The sequence below is a fragment of the Crocodylus porosus genome, unplaced genomic scaffold, assembly GCF_001723895.1.
Source record: "Crocodylus porosus isolate Cpor-Errol unplaced genomic scaffold, CroPor_comp1, whole genome shotgun sequence".
In the NCBI taxonomy this organism is placed as follows: Eukaryota; Metazoa; Chordata; order Crocodylia; family Crocodylidae; genus Crocodylus; species Crocodylus porosus.
In genome coordinates, this window is record NW_017728917.1 from 20,324,981 (window position 1) to 20,349,104 (window position 24,124).

The window sequence follows — 24,124 nt, forward strand, 5'->3', positions numbered from 1 at the left end:
ACAAGGATTTCCTATTTGAACACTTTTTAGAAGCTAGGCTCCCGTGAACTCTCTGTTACCTTAAGAAGTAAGCATCTCACACAGGAACGCCTGCTGCAGAAGTAATTCACACGCTTGGAGAGCATGTGCAATCTACTTCATGGTAGATTCACTACCTGAAAAATATTCATCTGCTTCACAGAAGTTTGCAGATTAGATAGACTGTCAAATAGTCCACAGAGAGCTAGCTAGGTTAGAGACAATCGGTAACTGTGTGATGAGCACAGAGGTGGTCTGACACCCATGTAGCCCACACACTGAGAAAGTCTGTATCCTTATATTGGATCTCAAAGCAGAGTTTAGGTTTTTACATGTGCAGGTATCTGGTACACAACCAAACACAGTTCAGCTACCAGTCCAGCAGTTAGCATGAAAAATGTTCTAGAGAGCAATACGAGAGTCTGTTGAAAAGTTAATACACATATTCCAGCATAATTTCTTTTTGTCCAGAAACCTACAAGGATAAAACAAGACTACCTATAGCCAGCACAGGCTGGACTATCTTTTGGACATCCATCGTAGAAGCCTGTAACTATACCATTATGTGGTTGCAAGGTACTTAACAGACTTCTCCCCCGCACCCAAGTTAACAAGGCAAGCTACTTGCCCCAGGGATTAGGTATTTCCATGAGTTTGGCAGCCATTGGTTGCATATAAAAGACTTCAGCTAACTGGACGCCTCACCAACATGCAATGCAAGTCTCCTTTAGCTTGCAGGCCAGACTGTCCCACTTAAACCTTGGATGCATGTTTCAGTTTAAAAACTTTCATTGTCCAGTCTTATGTTTGGAAGCTTTTATATTGCATAAGTAGAAAAATCATAAAAGTGCACTGCAGTTTGTTAAAGCCTGTATTTAGGCAATAAACTGGTTAATTACAAGTCAGATATGTAGACTTCCTCTGCACCAAGAAGTTTCTCTCCTTATCCTTCTGCCCCTGTGCAAGTAAAGCCTTTTTAAATAGTCCAAGTACTTCAGGCTCAGTTGTGCACCATTTCTATACTGGAATACAGCTTATTCCTCCCATTTCAAATGTTAAGCACGTGGTTATACTGCACACAATATTTGTAATTGCTTCACTCATGTAGCATGCTATACTGTCCTTTGTACTGCTACAGCTGTAAGCAGAGTTATGTTAGTATACAAGAACATACAGACTTGGGAAGTTCAATGATGACTGCAAATGCAGAGAGGACACAACTGGATCTTCTTACTTCAGGCTCACGTGGCAGATCCACCTGCCAGCCTCTTTCAACTGCTCCCCATTTCCACAGCACTAGCAAATCAAGCCAAGTTCCAATTGTTGCATCCCACAGAAGGGATAAAAAAAATCCATGGCAAGCGAGTTATCATGAACCGATATTGCACAAGTATTGCCAGAGGGGAAGATTATTCTGCATAAAAAAGCTGGAAATGTGGAAAATCCAACCTGCAGGTTTGGACAGGGGGTCAGTCTACAAGGCTGCCAGTTAGATGACTGGTCTGTCAAGTATGTATGTATGACAAGTAGATCCAAAACTTAATTTTTGCAGGCAATTTTCAACTGGTGTCTGTTCTCCATGTCCTAGTCCAAGTCTGCTTGAAGGAGGTAGCATCAATGTTGTTTAATAAGCACTGAGAAGTCTGACAGTCATACATCGTGGCCAGCAGGTTCCAGGTGGGGATCAGGGTGCTCCCACCCCACCTAGAGCTGCAGCATGTCCCAATCCCCACCCCACCCAGAACCTGCCAGCCATGTCCACAGCTTACACCAGCACCCATCCAGTGCAGCGGAAGCAGCCCTGGATGGGCATCCATAAGCCATGGCAGGTTCCAGGCAGGGTAGGGATCGGGGCATCTGCCCAGGTCCACAGCTGATGCCACCACAGCAGTGCTGAGCAGGGACAGTCCCACTTGCCCACCCAGTGCAGCGGAGACAGCCCTGCCTGTCCAGCACCATGCGGCAGCCAGACCCAAAGCTGCTGGCTGCCCGTGGGCTAATTCTATGAGTTCAAGGCTGCCTGCCCGCGGGCTAGATACAGTAAGTTGGTGGGCCAGATCTGGCACACAGGTTGTATTTTTGCATATCCCTGGTCTAGTTGCTTCTGTCACAACATGAATACCAAGGACAAGTTATGATAGAAATCAACTCGTCTATCTATAGTGCCTACTGGATTTGCCTTTGTGTAGAGGGCAAATTCAAAGCTACAAGTTACTGGCACATACTAATCATTTGCACCACAGTTTAAGACCAAAAAGCAAGCTAGCAGCAGCAGCACGTGCCAGACTCCACTGTCTATGTCTATGGAGTCCCCTTTGATAGGTTTGAACCTCTCCCTCAAAAAGGTAAGACTAGTTCTCCCAAACTCTCCCTTCCAGAAGAGACCTGCCCCCTGCCCACCGTTAAGGATAGAATCCCTCCTTTTAAGAGCCTGTCATTTTATTCCCATCACTGTAAAGATGAACACTTCAATTGAATAAAACAACTTCTATGCCACTATACTTTTTAGTACAGCACAGGCATCTTTAACCCAAATCTCATCCTAATGTCAATTTATCTTCTCCTCAGCAGCCACAGCACTAGTGGTACCAGAATACCCTTTCAGAGTCAATAAAGGCAGATCTGGTGGCGACAGAGTTAATTCTCTTCATCACTAGGCCTTTACATATGCACACGTGCTCCCATCTGTGCAGCTGCAGATGTCTGCAAGTCATTAGCTTGCTTAGTAATGCTCACTTACCAACCACCAATCACGTAACTATGACAGCACCAAGGTCAGGGCTGTGTCTTCCAAGCTTTAGAATAGATTGGTAATGAACAGAGTGAGAGTTTAAGTCAGTGCTTTCTCCTACCCAGAGCAGGGAGGCCTGGCTACAAAAAGGCACTGAGAGTCAGTTTCCCCAGCAGGCACCGAATCAGTTGTGGACCATGCCCACATTTGTATGACCTAAGAGAGGACTTAAGCTTTAAAAAGGAAAAGGTTTAAGCAAAGTGCAAAATATTCCAGGTCTCAAACTGAAGCATCTGAAAACCATAAGAGTTGAGCTGTCCCTTACTCCTTAGTTTGCTTTAGCCCACCAAGCTGCGATGGTTTAGCTAATGTTTGTTACGTTGAATGACTCTAAAGCCCAACTAGCTGCAATTCCTCCATTTGATAAGCTTTGAAACTCAGACAAGGCATGCATCACTAATTAGCTTTCTACTTTTTCAATAGTAAAACCATTCATGAGGATCTCCCAAGATATGCTTTGGAAGGTCAGGAATGTTGAAGTCTTTCCTTTTGACTGTCACCGATTTCTAGAGATAATACTGCATTTTCCCCAGTTATCTCACTCCTGAAGCCCACAAGGACTCACCCTTCATGCCATTAACATGACTAATCTCTTCTTACAAGAGCTTGCTTTTTAAGTTTTGGAGCCCTTCCACAGTGCTTCCCCATACCATCAGAAACTGTTATTACTGCTGCCTACAGCTTCAAATACGTTTTGAACAAGGAAAGGTTTCTACACAGGAGCAATTTGATTTATAAGCCACACTCGGAACCATGCAGTCGCTCTTCATTTTGATCCATGAAGAAACTGATTCTAGTTCAAAACTTACCATTTTTTATTCCTTTGCTCAAGCAAAGCCAGGTTTCACATTAGCCATATACCATGTATCTTTACAGGCATTCATTCAGTTAATACAGATGCAGCTTACTCTGACCAAGGTGCACAATGTATATTGATGGGAACAAGCCATCAAAATATTCTGTCACCAGGCTACATTTGCACTTGGCTCTAACAGCAATAACGTGGTTCTGGCGTTATGACCACTTCTCCCCCCACCAGATGGTACGCTCTCATAGTACCCCTAGCTTTTGCCAGCCTATTAACCACTATTGTGAACCAAGGTCTTCATCTACCACATCCCCAACTATCAGTTTGTGCAACACTCCCAGAATAGCAATACCTTAAATAACTTTAGGCATCAGGTTCCTACACAGAGTAAAATGTGTTTAGATAGCAGCAATAGCACCTTCTGAAAACCGGTTTATTTTTAGCTACACTGCTGACCACAAGCAGCATGAGACTGAAGCACTCCGACACTAGTCCGAGTCTTTCTGCAATCAATCTATAATAGCAGTCTATAACAAAAGCTATCTGGCTATAACATAGCCAGATCCCTGCCTCCTCTCCTGAGCCCCCCCAAACACAAAGTTTGAACAGGGATGTCATCTGACAGGCTTGTCAGCATCTAAATGCCACGAATGATTGTTCTCTGTGATTTTGGTGGAAATGTTAGCTCAAGAAGCACGTTAAAGAGCCCAGAACAGAACTACAGGCAAATCTCCCTCATCTCAAATGGTGCTCCCTAGCACCAGCATGAAGACAGGCTCTTCTCACACCAACTACCTTGCAGAGATCATTTGGTGTGCACCTTCAGGTGCTGCAGCAGCAGATGCATGATGTTTCTGGCATGCAGCACAGAATGGGGACAAGTGGGTGAGGTGCTTGCTCATTTTCATAGCAACAACCATTTCATAGCAACTGCCTTTCCCAATGCAGTCTAGACACAACCTACTGTTGAACTGCACACCACGGTGCTTTTACAATCCCTGACTCACGCTGGGAATGGCAAGGCCAAGCTAGCTTCGGAGGTCCATTTGTCTGGCCAGCCACTGCCTATTTGAATTTTTACAAAGTGTGGGAAACACTGCCTGAGAGTATGTTAGCACAAAACAGATCAATCGTAAGCTTCCTTCACTAATATTTTACTAGAGGATGAAGAATGGCATGTTGGTGCTTTGCACTTCCAGATGCCTCAATGACGGGGATTAATTTAAGTCTTATAAAACAAAACACGAGGAGTCCCATTTCATTTCCTCTAGGTACTGTTAGCTTAAGTTAGGGCTCTCTGCCATTTGAACACTACCTAAATAAAACAAGCTTTGCCAAAGACAGTCCATGAGGTGCTAGGCTGCCCTAACTCAGAGAGGCATGAGCTTTCAGTAGGAAGAAGTAAATTTAAATACAAAGAATAAGGAAAGGAATGGCAACTGCTAAGAGGAAAAATGGGTTGAAGAGATCAAAGAAAAGGGGTTATGTTTCCTTGCCACAAGAGTAATGTGCAAGACAACAGACAATTGCAGAACTGCTGTTTAATGCAAAAGCTGTTTGCCTATGATTGCTGCAGAACAAGTAGCAAACTTAATCCCCTGAACCCAACTGTGGTATGTCTCTGTCTAAGAACATGCTGCCAGTAAATTTATCCCTAAAATAAAAGCCTCCAAGTTGCTAATCTCAGTCCTTACCCCGCCTAGCTACAGTAAACTACAGTGAAAAGAGTAATCTTAGAAGTGACTGACATAAGCAGTTAGATCCAATCTGATCTGGCTGATCACAGGGGCAGTTATTTTAACTGCTGTCTACATATAGAGTGGGTGTTAACCTGTCACATTTCAAAGAGGGTGGCTTCATTCCTACCACATACTGCTTTGCTCTACAGCAATGACACAAAAGCCCAGAAGCCAGGCAAGTGTTGAAAGCGTTTCCACCCCACCCATGTTTAACAGCACAGCTTGGTTTATTGAACTGTAAAATCAGAACCGAAGTTGCAGATGGCCTTACGGCTGTTTACTACCATGTCCCACCCTTGCACATGCAGTTCTCTGTAGCGTGCCACAAAACACAACTGTTTGACGTTATGTTCAGCTACGTTTTGTATGCTCAGCTACGTTTTGTAGCCGCTTTTCTTACAGGCGTAACCCAATCGCTTCTATTTGCTTATAGCAGGCGTGTCCTAGAACGCCATTATCAGTGGATTCTTGGACGACTCAGCCACTGAGGGCGGATGCAACAGGAAGTGGTAAATCACCGGTTGTGGTTATTTCTTCTCACCTACTTTACCACAGCATAGCAGCCCTTTGTCAGAAACCAAGATTGCTAACTCTTCTCTCTGGCTGGAAGAGTTCACTCTGGCCCTTCTACTCCCTCTGCTCCTGAAGAAAGATTGTATTGCGCCCACAATGCAACACCTACAATCAGCATAAAGACATCGGAGCTGCTCTAGGTTGAGCAAGGCAAGGACCCCAGAAGCCCAGTGCTGAGGACAGCTAGGTTTGCTCCCCTAGTACTCCCTTTCCAAAGAGAAGTGATCAGGCAAGAAGGAAGGCTGGCTCCTTAGTACAGGATTTTTACTTTACACACCACTCCAGTTCACCGAGAGCCAACCTACTACTACAGACTGCCACCATCTCATTGAAGGATCTCAACAGTTTCACAGAAGCTCCTTAAAAAGAACGTTTCCCAAACTTCTGGGGCCAAGACTGTCGTTCCTCAGTCCTGCTTTCCCATGTGAAGGGCCACCAGGAATTTGCCAAATCAAACTAAACTGAAAACACGGCAGAGTTGCAGGGCCTGGCAGACGGCAGCCTCACAGAATCACTTTGGGAATGACTGTTGTAAAGGTCTGCCAGCCCGACCCCACAGGCTACCACAGCACACATCTAGTATTAGCTTTGTAATCCACTTAGGGAAAGCAAGGGTTGTTCTTCAAGCCCTGAATGTCAGCTGATCCTGTTTCTACTCACTGGCTGTCTTTGAACACAGATATCCTATACTGACATCTGTTCCCTCTCATTATGATCTTTTGGACCCTTCTGTAAAATTCAGACTAAACCAGTTATCCAATTTTTTCCTTTAGAACTTTTTGGAGACTGAGGAACATTTGCTTAGTAACTGGATTACATAGCCAAAGAGCCACTTGCACATATGGTTACAATAGTTCAAGCGGCGAGTGCATCTTAGCTTATCGTCTAGAGACCCATGGAAACCTTGCTAAGTCCCATCTTAACAGATATTTCAAACCTCAGTATTTTGCTCCAAAAACAAGTCAATAGACTCCGGAGCAACGTGGTGTCAACCTTCACATCATCACCTGTTTTAGGTCTGCCACCTCCCCATACATTTCCTGAACTGCAGTACTTTTGCATTACCATCTAAGCTAAGGTTTAACTACTGGTATAGTGTGTGAGTGTTCATAGACAAGGTTAAATTAGAAGAGTCTGTTGTGTGTGTGTGCGCACTATTGTCAATTAGCACTGGTCATAACTACTACTCCACACATCCGACTCAGTTAAAACAGCGTTGGTCTTCCAGGTACTTATGTTCCAAGTTCCAACAGTTTCTAGCACACACACACGCCCGACTACATGGATCATAGGAACCATTTTCCCTACTCTGTAGAATGCAGCGCATCTCCTAAGCTAGGAGTTCACCAAGGGAAGAGGCTGGAAGTGTTGTTCAGGAGTAAAGACAAGACATCTCACTAGCATTAATGTCTGGATACCCATTAAGCTACCTGCCAGTCAGTCAGCTACTTATATGAACTACAGTAAAGGCATAGGCCAAGGGTCCGTGAGGATCTAGTCGAGGAACTTCTGGAAGGACCAGATGTATTTAAATCAGCTGGTCCAGACGATCTCCACCCCAGAGTGCTGAGGGAATTAGCTGAGGTCATTGCGGGACCCCTGGCATGGCTTTACAAGCACTTGTGGTGCTCTGGTATGGTGCCACAGGACTGGAAGAGGGCCAGTGTGGTTCCCATCTTCAAAAAGGGGAGGAAGGAGGACCCAGGAAACTGTAAGCCAGTTAGTCTTACCTTGATCCTGGGTAAGTTGTTTGAGAGAATTAACATTGTGCATGTCCACAAGGGGCCAGCAGGGGAGATTATGCTTAGGGGCAACCAACACGAGTTCATTAGAGGCAGGTCCTGTCAGACCAACCTGGTGGCCTTCTACGACCAAGTCACCAAATCCTTAGATGCAGGGGTAGCAGTGGATGTAGTTTTTCTGGACTTTGGGAAGGCCTTTGACACTGTCTCTCACCCCATTCTCATCAAGAAACTGGGAGACTGTGGTGGTGTCGACACCTACACAGTCAAATGGGTCACCAAATGGCTGGAGGGCTGCACCCAGAGGGTGGTGGTGGACAGGTCATTTTCGACCTGGAGGAATGTGGGCAGTCAGGTCCCCCAGGCCCGCACTGTTCAACATCTTCATCAGCAACTTGGACAAGGGGGTAAAAAGCACCCTGTTCAAATTTGCTGATGACACCAAGACGTGAGCACGTTAGAAGGAAGGAATAAGCTACAATCAGACCTAGACAGGTTACAGGGGTGGGCGGACAAGAACAGGATGGGATTCAACACTGACAAGTGCAGGGTGATACACCCGGGAAGGAAGAACCAGCACCATACCTACAGGCTGGAGAACTCCCTTCTCATCAGTGCAGAGGCAGAAAAGGATCTCGGAGTCATCGCTGACGCCAAGATGAACATGGGCCAGCAATGTGGGGATGCAGTCAGGAAGGCCAACCACACCTTGTCATGCCTCCACAGATGCATCTCAAGCAGGTCCAGGGAGGTGATCCTCCCCCTCTATGTGACACTGGTCAGGCCCCAGCTGGAGTACTGTGTCCAGTTCTGGGTGCCGCACTTCAAGAGGGATGCGGATAACATGGAAAGGGTCCAGAGGAGGCCACCCGCATGATCGGGGCAGCAGGGCCTCCACAAGAGAAGACTGAGGGGGGATCTAGTGGCCTGTTACAAACTAGTCAGGGGGACCAGGAGGCACTGGGGGAGTCCCTGTTCCCCCGAGCACTACCAGGAGTGACTAGAAATAACGGTTACAAGCTGGCAGAGGGTAGATTCAGACTAGACATCAGGAGGCACTACCTCTCTGTCAGGACGGCTAGGAACTGGAACCAACTTCCAAGACAAGTGGTGCTGGCTCCTACCCTGGGGGTCTTTAAGACAAAGCTAGACAATCACCTTGCTGGGGTCGTTTGACCCCAGTACTCTTTCCTGCCATGGCACAGGTTTGACTTGATGATCTGCTCAGGTCCCTTCCAACCCTACTAACTATGAAACTGTGACCTTAAAGTCACAGCCAAGCATTTAAAACAAAAACAAACAAACAAAAAAAACTTAAGTTGGTAGAAAATAGATTAGATTTGATGTGCCTAGCTTCTTAAAAGCCAGAAGAGGTTCTCTCTAAATTCTGGCTGGTTAACGAATAACCAGGTCTAGCTTTATATTTTATGTGGGAAGTTCTCTTCCTACATCTAAGCTCAAAATACTAAGCCAGGACCAAAGGCCTCTAAAAATGTATGTTTGGTTTTGACAAAGTCAGTGGAAGCCTACAAGAGTATCTGCAATTCAACCTCTGAACCCAAAAGAGGCAGAACTACTACGCTACCCCCAGGTACTTTGGTAAAACAAAGTGATAGACATTAGCAATCCACACCATGGCCAGGAAACAGTTTTTGTCTTGGCCCACTGAATCCAACTGAAAATGCAGAACCAAAGCTTAAAAGGGAAACAATTCTTTTTTCACATTTTAAGCATTACTGCTCCATTTAAGATTGGAGGTCTGAAACTTGCCTGCAATTAAGGCTTTGCCACAGCTCTCAACCTGAGGGTCCTACACCCAAGAAAGGAATCCAGTCCCCCAGGATCACAAGCAGCTACTACAAGGGAGCTCTTCCCTCCTGTTCTGCAAAACAAAAAGCGGTCCCTTGCTCTTATCTTGGAGCCTGGATACAGCTTCTTCCATAAGAGCCATCAAAAGTGCCAGAGAAATGGACGATATTGGATTTGGCGTCAACAGAGGTTAATTGGGGGGGATGGGGGTGGACAAGGTTCTTTGGGTATGTGATACCTTTTATTAGACCAACTAAATAGTTGGAAAAATTGTTCTTTGCGAGATTTCAGCACATACACCCTTCTGGGGGGTGGAGGCGCTTTTGTTTACAGGGATGCCTCCTTCCCAATCTTTACCTATGGCCATGCATATTTTGGCTAACTCTGTTGACAGTTTCTAGCTTGGATGTTATTTTCCCCTTCTGTATCCCATCACTAGGCTATGTGATGCCATATCACCAGGAAGAAAAGCTGAAGAGTTACCTGGCATGTCATATCCCCCAAAGGGGTCTGGAAGTTCATTTATTCAAATCTGTGCTATACTACTAGCAATCCAAGGAACTGACACTTAACCATCACTGCCCCCATGACATTTTCCTACTAGCTCTATCCTCTAGAAACAGAGCCCAATGCTGTTTTGTCAAGGCTTGCATCTAGTTTCTGCTGTTGCTCAAGTGCAAAGATAACTTGGCAAGACTATCTTAAACTGATATTATGTTTAAGAGGCCTATTGTCAATGCATGGGTAAAGCAAGGTAATCTACAAAGATAAACAGGAGGCAGAAAGACTTTACATGTTTATTGTGTATGCTTCACGTGGACAGTCAGTAAAGCTAGTGGTTGTGCCAGAAGATATTTCATTGGGCTTCACTGAAATAAAGCTTTAAAAAAAACCCAAAAAAAGTTAAAAAAAAAAAAAAAAAGCCATAAGAAATTACTAGTTATGGGTATGTTATTTCTCTTCATTGCTAGGTTCTACTTCATGTATTGGTGGGGGTAGGTAGTTACAAAGTTCTTGTGCTACTATTGGAATTAAAATTCCTCCTTCCCTGTATCCTAGCATAGTGGAGTTCTTTCCAAAGCAGAACGAAATCCCATGTAGCATGCTGCTATAGCTTCCCTGGAAGCTAGAAGGATCTTTAAAAAGAAAAAACTTTGCCAACCAACAGCAGTAAGTAGACAAATCTTGCAAGCCACTGAGAACAGGTTGCATACTGAGCTGTTGACTTGGCCATACCATTTGATTATCACTAGGTGCACAAGTTTCTGGCAAGACGAGCACTACCGTACCTGTGATTCAGTCAAGCACATAAGAAGTCTAAGAAGCCAGTCCAAAAGCAACATTAGAGCGTGGGGTGGGTAGATTTCACTGCCTGTTATTTGAGGAGGTTTACAGAACAGTCACCTGTTTTCAAAGGCTTGTCATCATAGCTACTGTTAATCTCACATTGCATTTCATATTTTGAAATTCTACATGAGCTTATTCCAAGACAATTCTAGTCAAAAGTAATAGTTAAAAAACTTAGTATTAAGGAACTAGTTTTGTTTTTGTTGTAGTCCAAATGAAAACTTTGACTACGCACTCCAGCTTACCAGTTGGATGTTCCCACCCTTGCTCCAGTGTCAGTTCATCCCCTTCTTCTAGAGACTACCTGCAGAGCCATTTTTCCCCTTTTGCACTTCAGTCAATGCTGCTGAAGTTCCAATAGACTAACTGCTCCGCTAAAATGGAGACACCCTGAGTCTGCCATAGGGAGACCCATTTTCAGGTTTTCAAGAGTAACTCTAGAGGGGAAAAGAACTACACGTCACCTTCCTAAGGAGTAGTAACTTGCTTTTAAGGTTTATTGGATATTTTCCCTACGAGCAGCCTTCAGGGAAATTACAGGTTAGTAGCAGACAGAAAGCAAGTGTATTTTGACTGCCTTATGATGTGTTAATAGCACCCAAGGTGAGAAGTAGAGAGCCCCAAGATTTATTCGTGTTGGTTTTTTAAGCAATTAGTTCTGAGAATTATTAGACTGGACAAGTACAAAAAAGAAACCAAGAAGAGAGCTTGCAAGATATCTCACTTCTCAAACTCAAAATCTGTTTAGGTGTCCAACATAGCTGTGACAACCTAAGCAAGTTAAGTTGTGGCCTCAGCACTTTTTCTTACAGTAAACTGCCTTTAGTTCAGTCATCTCTTCTGCTCAAAGAAATATGAGGCTATGCAACATTAGCAGGCTCTTCAAGTCAGGAGCCGAGGCATGCCAGAAAGAGGTGGGAAACCTCTGCTGCAGAATCTTATAGGACAGGCATGGCCACTAGTAGCTGAAGTACTCAAAGAGTGCATTGTTTAGCCTATGGCCTAGGTTCACTGTGGTTTGGGCTTCGCTGCTGAAGAAGGGTGCTTTCAACAGACAGACTTTGAGTAGGGTAGCATACCCACTTCCAAAACATGCTCCTTGTACTTCTTATAGGAAGGTTAACCATTTGTTTCCCAATGTTCTGCTAGCTGGGATTCTGCACTGGGAAAACAAAGGAACATCAGAAGAACTGCTTTCTCTCTCAGGAGAACAAAGACCGCTACCCTGCAGCAGGTCAACTGATGACACTCACTAAAAATTTAGTGAAGACAAAACTTGAGTTCTTCAGCAAAACCTAATTTCTTAAACAGTACTCCACAGTTAGTATGGTCAGCAACCATGATCACTGGTCTGTGCCATCTCTAGCATAACCTATTAATATAATCTGTTAATTGAACCAGACCTGAATTGCTAGAACCCAATTACGGAAGAATCCACCTCTCCTAAAATGGTCAGCTACCATCTACTGGCATCTGGTCAAGGCTTCTAGCAGCCACATCAGCATCGGCCCCAACCCTAGAAGATGCACCTCCACCACACCAAGACACTTTGCCCCAGCATTTTGTTTGACTACATTATGGCTCCCAACAGTTAGAGGAAGCCTCCAAATCAACTATTAGGCTTACAAGCTCAGCCTTACATTTAACTGAAATCCTCATCTCCCTCTTCCTGGAGATGAACGCAGCTATGCTATGTTCTGTAGAGGGCACCTGAGCACATAGGATTAAAAGCAGTTGGCACTGCACAAGGGCATTTTCCATCTTCATATCGCCTGCACCATCAACTGCACCCTCGAATACTCAAGGCAGAGACATACCAGCAGTTACCTCAGCTTCAAATCTACCCTTTCAGAAGGGTGAGCTCATGCTTTTGAAGCATGATCAGCCCACCTGACAAAGACACTAGGGCACTGGTGCCATAAAATAGTGTGCCATAACACTAACACTAGTGCCATAAAATAGTGTTCCAGCAACTGAGGAGTAAAACTTCTTTTAAGAAGTATCCTGCTGTTTTTCCTGAAATAATGCAGAAGGGTTGCCAACCCAGGCAGTGTTCAGAATTATCCACAATGCCTGTCCACCACTGGGGAAGGCGGGAGGAAGAAAATCCTATTTCCACAGCATTTTACACATGGTATTTAAGAGGTTGGTTTCACTGATGACACTATGGGGCATTTGTAGATGACACATTAAAGCAGGTTAAAATGCCCTTTTGCACAGCCTTAATGGTGTTGCTGTTTGCACAAATTCACAAATTCGGTGCTTTATGGCACGTTAATTCCAGCCGCTGTAGCAAATTCAGCAGCATAATGCACCTTACATGACTTTGGGGCACAGCAAACAAAAACACCTCCGAGGAGTTTTAGTTTTCTACTTTACAGCTGCGGAGGGAAATTGCCAGGGTCCATGAGACTCAGGCGCCGTGCAGACAGCCCCAGCAGGCAGCCCAGCAGCAGCCCAGGAAGGCAGGCAGCCATGAAGGGGGGGGAAAAAAAAGCAGTGAGCCTGATTTTTTTTTCCCCTTCTTCCCTGGAGCCTGCCTGCCCGCATGAGCTGCACATGAGCCCAGCGCTTCCCTCCACAGCTGCAATGCCCCCCAGGACCACTGGGGGGGCATGCCACCGCTGCCGTGGAGGGAAGCACCAGCCCCACCCTGCAGCTCAGGGACTGCTTGACCCACCAGCAGTTTGCTCTCCCCTCTTCGCCACTGGAGAGGCAGGTAAGGACATGGATGTACACAACACATGGGCTTACTTCACCCTAAATCAAAGCAGTGTTTTTAAAAAACCACCACTTTAATTTAAACCCCCATGCCATCTACAGATGCCCCTAGACAACTACTGGAACCTTTTAGTATGGTACAACTACTGCTGAAACAATAGAGAACCACACTAGTTGTAGAATCTAGCAAAAACTAAAAACAGGTCAAAGGAAGCATTCCCAGCAGAGACCACCTATGATGGGGACCTGATTCAGGTCTCAAAATCCCTCAGTTTCAGGGCCCTACAAACCAAGATGGAGCACTCCTGCTAGATTTTCCTTAGGTTAAATCGACTTAAAAAGGTAGAGACAAACTTCAGTTTGGAACCAGCATTATCACTGTAACGGGTTCATTTCAGCCTAAATACAACTAGACGGAAGGTAGAAAGCTTTTCTTTTAACTTTATGGAAGGCGTTAAACAAGTCCAACAAACAAGTTGAATGGACCTGGGTAAAGACAGGCATGTTACCTACCATGTGTTTTTGGGCAGCTCAGTTTGAATAAGTTTTGCAGAGCTTACTGATTGACCATTTTTCTTGAAAGGGCAAGCAAAGATTTTTCTCCTGTGCCCCCAGCCTGGTTTTAGATTTTATTTAAACACACAAAAGCACTTGAAAACGCACTGCACATTTCTATGCTACTGCTTGGCTATTGTTCCAGGAGCACAGCAAGATCTTCGCTATGAACACACTACTTCAGAGTCTGCTATATAGCTCAGGTAAAAGGCATTAAAGCCACTTCCACAAGAGTCATTCATTCTCAGGAACTGCATGCGTGCATCTTTACATCGGCTACAACATGTATACTACTGAACGGTGACCTGCAGAACTGCTTGACAGCCCTCAGGACTTCAAGGTCTCTCTGCATCCTGCAGTTAGGTCTCAACGTAAGGCTCTTATAGTTTGGATTGTGTTGCTGCAGCACACTGTACTTCCTTCAGAATTAGAGGCATTTAGCACCAATTCCGCAGTTTTTGTACCAGGAGCTTCCCTTGAGACATCAGTGCTAGCCTACTCACGCTTTGTGCCACCTCGTCAGGTCAGAGACTACGTGCAGAACAGAAGGGTAGCAACTTGCTTCATTTTACAGGTTGCCAGCTACGCAAGTCAGCCTTCACAGTAAAACATGTTTAATCCTGAGTCACTACAAGGTATAGTGAACTGATTATGTCTAACAACTGATATTTGCAGTTACCCACAGTTAAGAGACGGGGGAAAAAATGAATTCTTGGATCACAGCCACCTGGGTAAGAGAAATGCATCCCTGTAGCATATGAGAACTATGGTACTGAAAAGCTAGTCACTTATGTTTCCAGTTAAGCACATGACCAATATTTCTCTGTAAAGCAACTATTCAGCCATTTAGATTGGAAACGGTCTCTAATTTTGTCAAACATTTTGTAGGTTTATGGGCTGCTTCCCATCTCCAAGGAGCAAATAGCTCAGCAGAACTGCACCCAGACACTACTTAAAAGTGCAAGACGAGCTTCCTGGGAATTAGCACATGCTCTTCTAATCAGAAGTCAAGCGATTTCCACACTAGAGGAATTCCGATTCTCACAGTGCCTCTAAAACAGATTTTTCTTCTTGGTCCAGATGCCTAATTTTACTCATTGGAGATATGGCCATACTTCATCCAGAACTCGCTAATGCAAGGTCACTGGGTAGTTTAGATGCCCCCCCCCCCACACACACACACACACACTGACCCTTGCTTAATATTGTAAAAAGTTACTTTCTTGGTGGGGGAAGGAGGGGGGGAAAGGAGGGACAAACACATAGCAATGCTCTGTCAGAGCAATCCCCTTAGTCACGTCAAGTTGCTGCTTTTCAGACCTGCATTATGGCCAAGCCATTTTCCACATCCAGAAGTTGCTCTTCAGGAACAGGCAAAACTTGCCTGAAGCGTTACTTATGGTATTAACAGAACAAGTTGCAGCACCCTAAACAGACTGGCAGTTATTTAACAATCAGACCATAAATTGGCTCTTTATAATATACCGATTCAAACATAGTGAATATCAAAAGCTGTATTAGTTTACTCCGACACAGATGCACATATGCTAACTTCTATGCAACTAATCTCATCCTATTTACTACCTTGTGAATCACTCTTGTTCTGAACCTTTGGAATCATCTGCTTGCCTTATGCTTTGCAAGTCCTCTAATTTTCCTTAGCCTCTTAAGATAAAGAGAACTATCCCATACTAATTCAACTGATGACAGTCACTAAGCTCCAAAAGTGAATCAAGTTCATGGGTTCCAGTTGACATTGGTAATGGTATCAGACTTTAGATTTCTGGTCTGATTACTTTACAAGTGCATAATGAACTTGAGACTGCTCCGACACTGAGGCCTTATGTTCAAGAGGGAAGAGATTTAAAGCAGGTTAACTAACACAAGTCAGAAAAGTTCTAGGTACAAACAGCACAGGCCTTACTAGAATTTTAGCTCACATTAACATTTTCCCCTAGTTAACACACCTCAGTACTCATACCATAACACTTTTTAAATGTTGCTGGCTGAATCTACAGCTGCAAGGCACGGTTTAGCTCGGACCCCTGTGTTTGACCTTATAACATAATTAAGGTAGTAGCGGTCCAGGACTGAAACATATAGATTTTTATCCCAGCCAAAGTTACCAAGCATCTCCTCCTTAATTAAGCTCTAGGATTAGAGCAGCATGACCAGTAGGTTTCACCAACATTTCTTAAAGAACATTTCCTGGCCATTCGTTTTAGGAGAGCCTTAACTGAAGTAAATAGCAACGTTTTTAGGTCCCTTTCCTTTTACTCTTCAACTCTGTATTCAAGGCAGTTGTCACAAGGCAGACACCTCCACTTACACTAAGCTCACAAGGCTTTGAGAAAGATCCATGTTTTGGTGGAGTTTCCACTTTAAAAAAAAACAACCTACAAAAGACAGAAATGTGTAACTTAGGACCTTACTGATCAGTAAGAGTGGTAAAGTGTCTTGTCCAGTTAGAACTGAGAGCAACTAAAAAGTTAAGGCTTTTCAGATTTCCACAGACACTTTCCCCAGGCAGCAATAAATACTCCTGTAGTTAAGAGTTAACAGTTAACAAATGCTACTGGGTAGAATTAGAAGAATGACACAATGCTAGAACTATGTCTATACTGCACAATGTAGTGCTGTACATATACTTTAGCTAGCTACGGTACCAAAAGTGATGTTGTAGCCCTGGTCCAGGCAATACGCGAAAAGCAGGATTTCTTCTGCCTTTTTTTGGACCAGCTGCATGTTTGGGCAGGGCCTATCATTCACAGAGGGCCTCAAATTTAGACTTTTGATGTCATCTCCAAACCAGGTTATACATACAGACACAAAGATACAGTGACAGGATTGAAAGAAGACGACGTTCATCATACAACTTTAAACTTGTGTCCCATTATGGGGCCACACCGCCTGTAGTGCGCTATGAATTAATATTTTTTTAATATACTGGGAGCCTCAAAAAATGGAAGTGGCCCCGGGCCTCTCTCGACCTTTAAGAGGGCCTGTGTTTGGGATAGACTTCGACAAGCTTGAGAGAGACCACTGAAGTACAAAAAGAATTCGCACATCCTTCTAGCCAGAAGCCAAGTCACTTTCACACCAGAGGAATTCTGATTTGCACCAATTCCCACAATGCCTCTAAAAAAGGGGGATTTTTCTTGCCTAATTTTACTCCATGGGATATGGCCATTTGCCTAATTTTAGGCAAATATCCAGTTGCCCAATTTTACTCCATGGGATATGGGCAGGCTTACCTGCGAGTTCTGGATTAATGAGGATTTCTGTCCACAGAAATCCTCTCCTCTCTAAAGTTTTAGAGTTTTGCATTTCTTTTTGCCTCTCTAAAGGTACGAGAAGCAGGACAGCAGTGTTAGCCTGTCAGCCCTGGTGTTAACCCGTCAGCCCAGACAGGGTTAACACCGTCTAAGCAGAATTAGCCTACAGCCCGAGACCAAGACTTCAGGTTACACTGAACTTTACAGCATTCCTCAAGTCAACACGTTTATAAATATTTCCCATTGTCACCTGGTGGTGTAGTATTTTAGCAAGCCCACAAGGCAACTGCAGCACAGGAACCAGTAGCAACACTGAATGGCCATACCAACCCCACCCCCCAACCCCCTTTCTGGAAATAGTCAGATGAAGAGAGGGAGTCACCAAGTACAAAAAAAAGTCACAACATTCAACAGAGCAAAGGGCAGCGCTGCTGGGAGTAGTAACCACCTCCTCTGCACTGGGTGCACACCTCGCTGGGGTTAGCTGACCCCAGCAGTCCTCCCTGCCCAGAGCAGGGGCTGGACCCAAGTCCCTACTACCCCTACCGCTTAGCTCCCCCCACCGCACCGAGATCCCAGCACCAGCCAAAGCAAAGGGGGACAGATTAAAACCAGGAGGTTTCTGCGGAGGACGCAGACCCTCCCCGGTACCTCCCACCCTGCTGAGTCCAGCGGGCCGTCCGGGGCGGACCGCGGCAGGGGGGCGGACCGCGGCAGGGAGGCGGCCCCCCAGGCACCCTGCTGGGGAGGCGAGGGGAGGGGAGGGGAGCGGAGCGGAGCGGGGGCCGGGTCGGGACTCACCGATGGAGACGAGCTTGATGCTCTCGCGCTCCAGGAACTCGAGGGCCACGGAGACGTTCTCCAGCTGCATCTGGCGGAAGGTGGGCCGCGCGTGGTACTTGCGGTACATGCGCTTCTGGCTCAGCACCTCGAGCAGCGCGATGAGGCGCAGCCCGTCGCTCAGGTCATGCTGCAGGTTGCCGATGCGCTTGTTGACGCAGCGCAGGTGCTCGTTGCACCAGCGCGTGAACGTGTTCTGCTGGATCCGCTTCCACGGCGCGTCCTCCGCCAGGTCCTTCTCCGTCACCGGCATGGCGGGATCCGGCTGCGCCTGAGGCTCGGGCGGCCGCCGACTGCTGCTGCCGCTGCTGCCGGTCGCGTCCCTCCGCCTGCCCGCACCCTGGCCCCGCGCCTGCGCGCTCATGGCTCCGCCTCCTGATGTAGCGCCGCTCCCGCCCGGCTCTGCTCTGCAGCTCACCTGAGCTCTGCCGCCGCCTGCCGCGTGCGCTGCGGGACGGACAGCACAAGGTCGTGAGCGCCGCGGACACACCGCGCCGCGCCCCCGCCCTCTCTGCCAGCCCCCGGCCCCGCGTTGTGCTGCCCTCCCTGCTGCTCGGGAGGTTTCTCCTGGTCTTTGCCCTACGTTTCCCCCCCTCAACGCGGGGCCATTGCCCCTCATGGCATCAGCCCGAGCCCCGCTGACCGAAGCTCGGTCCCAAACCACCCAGGGGCGTCAGGCCTGACCTAGAAGTGTTGCAGGAGAGGAGTTTTTTGAGTTTTGCACAAAGCTTTTTTTTTTTTTTTTTTTTTTTTTTTTTTTCCCCCCCAGTAACACCGAGGCCCCAAAGTCCCTGCGCTCGAAGACGTGACTCGCCGACAGCAGAATGCCCCTGGGTTTGAGGGAGGCTTGCTGCTCTCTGCCCGAGGGACCTGCTTGGGCAGGGCAGGGCAGAGGGGAGCTGTCACCTCTAAGCTCTTCATGCCCCAGGGGTTTACACCGCTCTTCTTAATGTCTCCGTGTCCCACTAGTCAAGCGAGCCTTTGGTTTACACCCCTCTTCTCAAAGGCTCAGTGCAAGCAAGCCTTTGTTTTGCAGCGCTACTGCCTCTGAGCTTCTGGCTATAAGGATATTCCTGTTTCCCAGCCCTGCAGGTTGTTTTGAACTCACACCAACTTAAACTGGTTTTTGCTTGGATCTTAAACAGAATAATGTAGCCCTAGGCCCCTAGCATCCTAGTAAAGCTTCTGGTCTGTTTTTTAACTGGAGAAAAAGAAGTGGTGTTTTCATATGGGATGATGCACCTCACCATCTGTGCTCCCCTTTTCAACATCCTAGATCTGCCTGTGGTGGCTGGCACCATAGGTTTGAGGCCTGCAGGTGTTGCCACCTTAAATCCTCTGGGTGTTGCCTTCTCATCCCTGGCTTTAGATCTGGTGGGATCAGGGCTCCAGACCTTGCGTACCCTGGAGATTCACCTCAATTCAAGCTGTTCCCCCAGGCAGCTGCCTCAATATAAAACCCCTGGTGTTGAAGGGCTCTAAACCCTTTCAACAGCTCAATCTGCTCCTGTCCCACACCTGGGTCAGCTCCGTAAGTAGCTCTGGCTGCCTACAGCAGGTTTTCATACCAATCCAGTTGTGCTAGTGGCTGGGCACCAGGGCATGGGATCTAGGCATATCCTCAAGGCACCTGAAAGTTAAAGCAGGGGCATGTTTTCTATGAAATCCTTTGCCAAGCAATCATGCTGTTAAAATGATGGGACTTATAACTCAAATGGGGGTGGAGGGGCACACACACGTTTTATGTATCTCTCAATCTCAGCTGGGGCCTTTTGTGGCTACTCTAATAAATGTAGTCCATAAATACCTCATGTTCTTCCCCAAGGAAGGCAGTGCTCTGTCTGCTTACAAATGACTTGTTACAGCCTTCATCAGTGAAATCTAGGGCCTGGCCTGCACTAGAGGCAGAAATCTGCCTACTAAGGTAAAAGTTTAGCAGCTGTAATAATCAAACTTGGAACTTTAATTTAAACATTCAAACTGGACAGAGGCAAATCTAACCCAAAAAAACATAAATACAATAAACTTTTAATTGCCTATTAAAAGCTGAGAAAACCAATGGCCTTGTGGTTAATGTACCGCACAGCTTTTAGAAACTAAGGGGATAGCTACATGGCACAATGCTAGTGCTATATGCAGGTACCTGAGCTAGTATAAGCTAAAGAATCTAGCTTGGATACCAACAAGTATTATCACCAAGTTAGTATAGGGTACCGCCTTGGCTAATTTGCTCTGCTGAGAAGCTGTTGACCTAGGAAAAGTGCTGTTTTAATGTAGCTACCCTGCATCTAGCACCTGAGCTTGGCTGAACAGCAATACACTGTGCCCTATCGCCATGCCTTAAGGCTGAGTTCTTTCATCTGCCACAGACATCCTGCTGGACTGTGATCAATTCATGTAGCTCTGGCTCATGCTAACAGGTATACAAGTCATTAAAGATAAGCAAGAGGGGGGCCCTACCATCTCTTTCCTCTGCTTCCTAGTTGTACAATAGAGATAACGCATTCAGCTCTCTTGTCTTTTTGGCCTGCCAGCTCTTTAGAAGAGCCTGATGATACAGTTTCTTAGTGCTGGAAGTGAAACAGGTAGTAGACAGAGAGAACCATCCCAAACATACAACAGATCGGATAGGTGTAAGGGCCTGTGTTCCATAGGCATCTGCTGGTTCAACACGGCTGCAGAGGATAGAAACGGGCTGCTTGCAGATGTTTAAAAAGAAAGTGAAAAAACCCCTGCAGTTTCCAGGAAGCAGCCGTGCATTAATTCAACCCAGCTCCACAGCATCTGTATAGTTTGGGTGATTCAGTGGGTTTTTTTGACACTTTTATCTAATTGTTGATTTAATCAGCTATTAGATAAAAACACCAGAAAAGCCTCACTAAAGTGCCCAATCTATACAGACATCTGGCAAGCTGGGTCTAAGGCACTGCCTCTTCTGGGCATGTGCTGGGTTCAGTGTGGGAGCACACAGTTTAAAGCAACTCATTTTTTCAGTTTTTTTCAGACATCTGCAAGCAGCCAGGGAGTCTGTACAGCACCTAGCACACTGGGGCCCCAATACTTGCTTCTAAGTGCTAATGATCTACTGCCAGTAAACATTTTTAAAACAACAATCAAAAGGAATCTTCCTTTTAAATGGAATCATGGAGGAAGGCTTGAACTCTTACCTTTTAGATAGCTGACTAATTTATTGGCACACCACTCCCTACCAACACAAACTTTCAGATTGACTACTGACTTATGGCAGGGAACTAATAGAACTGCCTTATTTGGTGGGGTCATATTTTCTCTGTTTTGGTGAGATTTCGGTGCTAAATATATGATCGGTAAAGGGTCTGGACACCAGCCCTGATTTCTGCCCAGGCTCACATACCTACTCAGCTTTTCCCACAGGAGTACTTCCATGGATTACAAGTACATATGTATATTTGTTACATCAGAGTCAATGTTCATAGGCCTTACAAATATATCAGCACCTTATTTCCTTGCCTGTTCTGTGACTGACTCTGAGGATGGTAAAAAGTCCATCAAGGGAAACAAATTGAGTACATCATTATAAATAAAATGTACATTTTGCAAAGCTATCTGGACACTCTACATTCAAATTAGAATGCTAATTTCCAGTTATGTCCTTTAAAAGCTTTTATTCTGTGCTCAGAGTGAACCGCAAGAAGGCATTTTTCAAAACAATATGGTTGTGATGGCATAAAGGTCCCTGCTAGGAAATAGGATGAGACCCCAAAAAACAAAGGTGAAAGTGAGGCAAGTCAAGAATTGAACCCAAGCCTCAACTGCAGACAGAGTGAAATGCCTTGTGCCACTGAGAAACATGATCTCTTGCTTTAGGAAAAAAACTAGCATTCAGGCCATTGATCCACTGTAAATATGACAGTAAAGTAAACTCAGTGAGCCACATTTTATGGTGTAAGGGATCTCCTTTTGTTCATCATTATTGGATCAAATGCTGAGTAAGAGCTAAGTAAGGACATCAGAACCTAGCCTACTGCTGTTGTGGATGTGGTGCTGTACATGAGAAGGTCCTTGCCAATGATAAAACAGGCTGCATGTTCTCGCTAGGCACAAGTTGGTACAGCTCAGAGCCACCCAGGACAGAAACAATAAAATGGGTTTGTTTTCAGATGCTTTTCTACACCTCACCCTCCATCTTATATTTTTCTAGATCCTTCTGGCTTGTGTGCATGGTGGGGGAGGTTAACCCCATTCCACGTACCAGGCTTTTAACATCAAGATTTATCAATTGTTTATAACTTTTTAATTCCAGCTCCCACCCACTCCACACCCACCAAAGCACACATTCCTTATGAAGAACTGTACCCACGCTGAAGGCCAAGTTTTGACCACAGCCATTTTTGCTGTTGTCTGTTCCAAAGAAGTAGAGGCAAAAATAAATAATATGGAAGAAATGTTTAATTTTTTACTTTCTCCAACAATTTAAATACAGTAAAAAGGGGTTTGCTCAACCTCTCTAAAGGAGTTCACCTTTGGCACCAGCCCCAAATAAAAAATTTAGAAAATACTCAGAGCAAGTTTGCTTCTTATTAATCTTCTCACTTCTCTCTCTTTCCCTCACTGCAAGCCAGTTCAAAATGGGGAGAAATGTGCACACAGCCACAAATAAACAGTTTTGCAAGAATCTTTTTCCTCATGTGACTGTCCCTTGGGAATCCTGGTTTTCCCTGATAAAAAAAATCGCAAATTCCCTGATAAAAAATCACAAAATCTGTGATTAAAATGAAAGGCCACTATATATAGGTATCAGCTGCACACAATGTTTCATTGATATACTTACAGTTTTAAAACAATTTGGAAGCCTACCAGTGCTCCAATCACTATAATAAAATAAATTCTAAATACCTATATATTTTAGCATTAGATTTTGGCATTTTCATAGTGGAAAATCAGAGTTCCTGCTGCTCCCTTCACTCACCAGGATGTGGGTCTAGCTGTGGTTGCCCCCCCCCATATTGCAATGAGGTGCTGAGCAGCCCTGATATGCTGTTGCCCCTCACTCCTAAGCCACAGCACCCCCCCAACCCCTGCTGGTGCCCCTCACTCCCTGCCTACCACCCCCACTCACTCCCTCCTGACAGCAGCTCCCCTCCCCACCACACCCTGCTACTTTGTGGTGCTGCGCAGCCCTGACATGCCAGTGCCCTGCCCATGACATTGCCTCTCACTCCCAAGCCACAGGCCCCCCAGCCCTGCCAGCCCTCACTCCAGACCTGCAGCCCCTGCCTACCCCCACTTGCTCCGTTCCAGGAGCAGCTTCCCCCTGCACCAGGACACGGGTCCAGCTGCAGTTGTCCCCCATGCTGCTTTGTGGCTGTGAGCAGTGCTGGCCCTAGCTGTTTCTGCTCCCTGAACCTGTTGGCAGCAATAAGGGCTGGGTTCAAGTCTTGGGCAGTCTCAGATAAGTTTAGCTTTGGCTCCAGCCCCCACCTAGAAACCTGGGACAACTAGATTTAAACTGGGGTGTCCTGAATGAACATACTTCTCCCTTGCAACATACCAACAAAATCCAGGTTTATTATAGGACAAAAGGGAAAGAAAAACAAAGTACAGCTTAAAGCACTTTTAAACACTAAGGCTTCAGTTCTGTAGTCCAGAACAGGTAGGAAGGTAAACAACTGTAAATAAATACTACCGCTTTCTTAGCGGACTCTTATTCTTACAACCACTTAAGGTCAGCTAGTTCCAAATGCCCATTTCCAAAGCTTGCCTAACATTGTGCAGTTGTAGCATGTAGGAGGTGGAGAGGGTGCCATGGCCACTGCCCCCTCCCTGTGGGAGCAGGAGGCAAGGCAGGTGCCCTGGCTCCCCAGCACTGCTAGGCAGGCAGGCAGGCAGGCAAAAGACCCTGCCTGCCCACCCACCCCACTGACTCC

General features: G+C 45.8%; 1 protein-coding gene across 4 annotated transcripts in view; it reads right to left on the reverse strand.

Moving 5' to 3' along the window:
• Positions 1 to 24,124, reverse strand: part of FLNB (filamin B) — a 140,671-nt gene that overhangs the window by 89,563 nt on the left and 26,984 nt on the right. For all 4 annotated transcript variants that reach the window (XM_019536873.1, XM_019536876.1, XM_019536875.1 and 1 more), the window contains exon 2: positions 18,180 to 18,665. In XM_019536873.1, the coding sequence (XP_019392418.1) occupies positions 18,180 to 18,665 (486 nt within the window). The remainder of the gene's footprint in view (positions 1 to 18,179; positions 18,666 to 24,124) is intronic.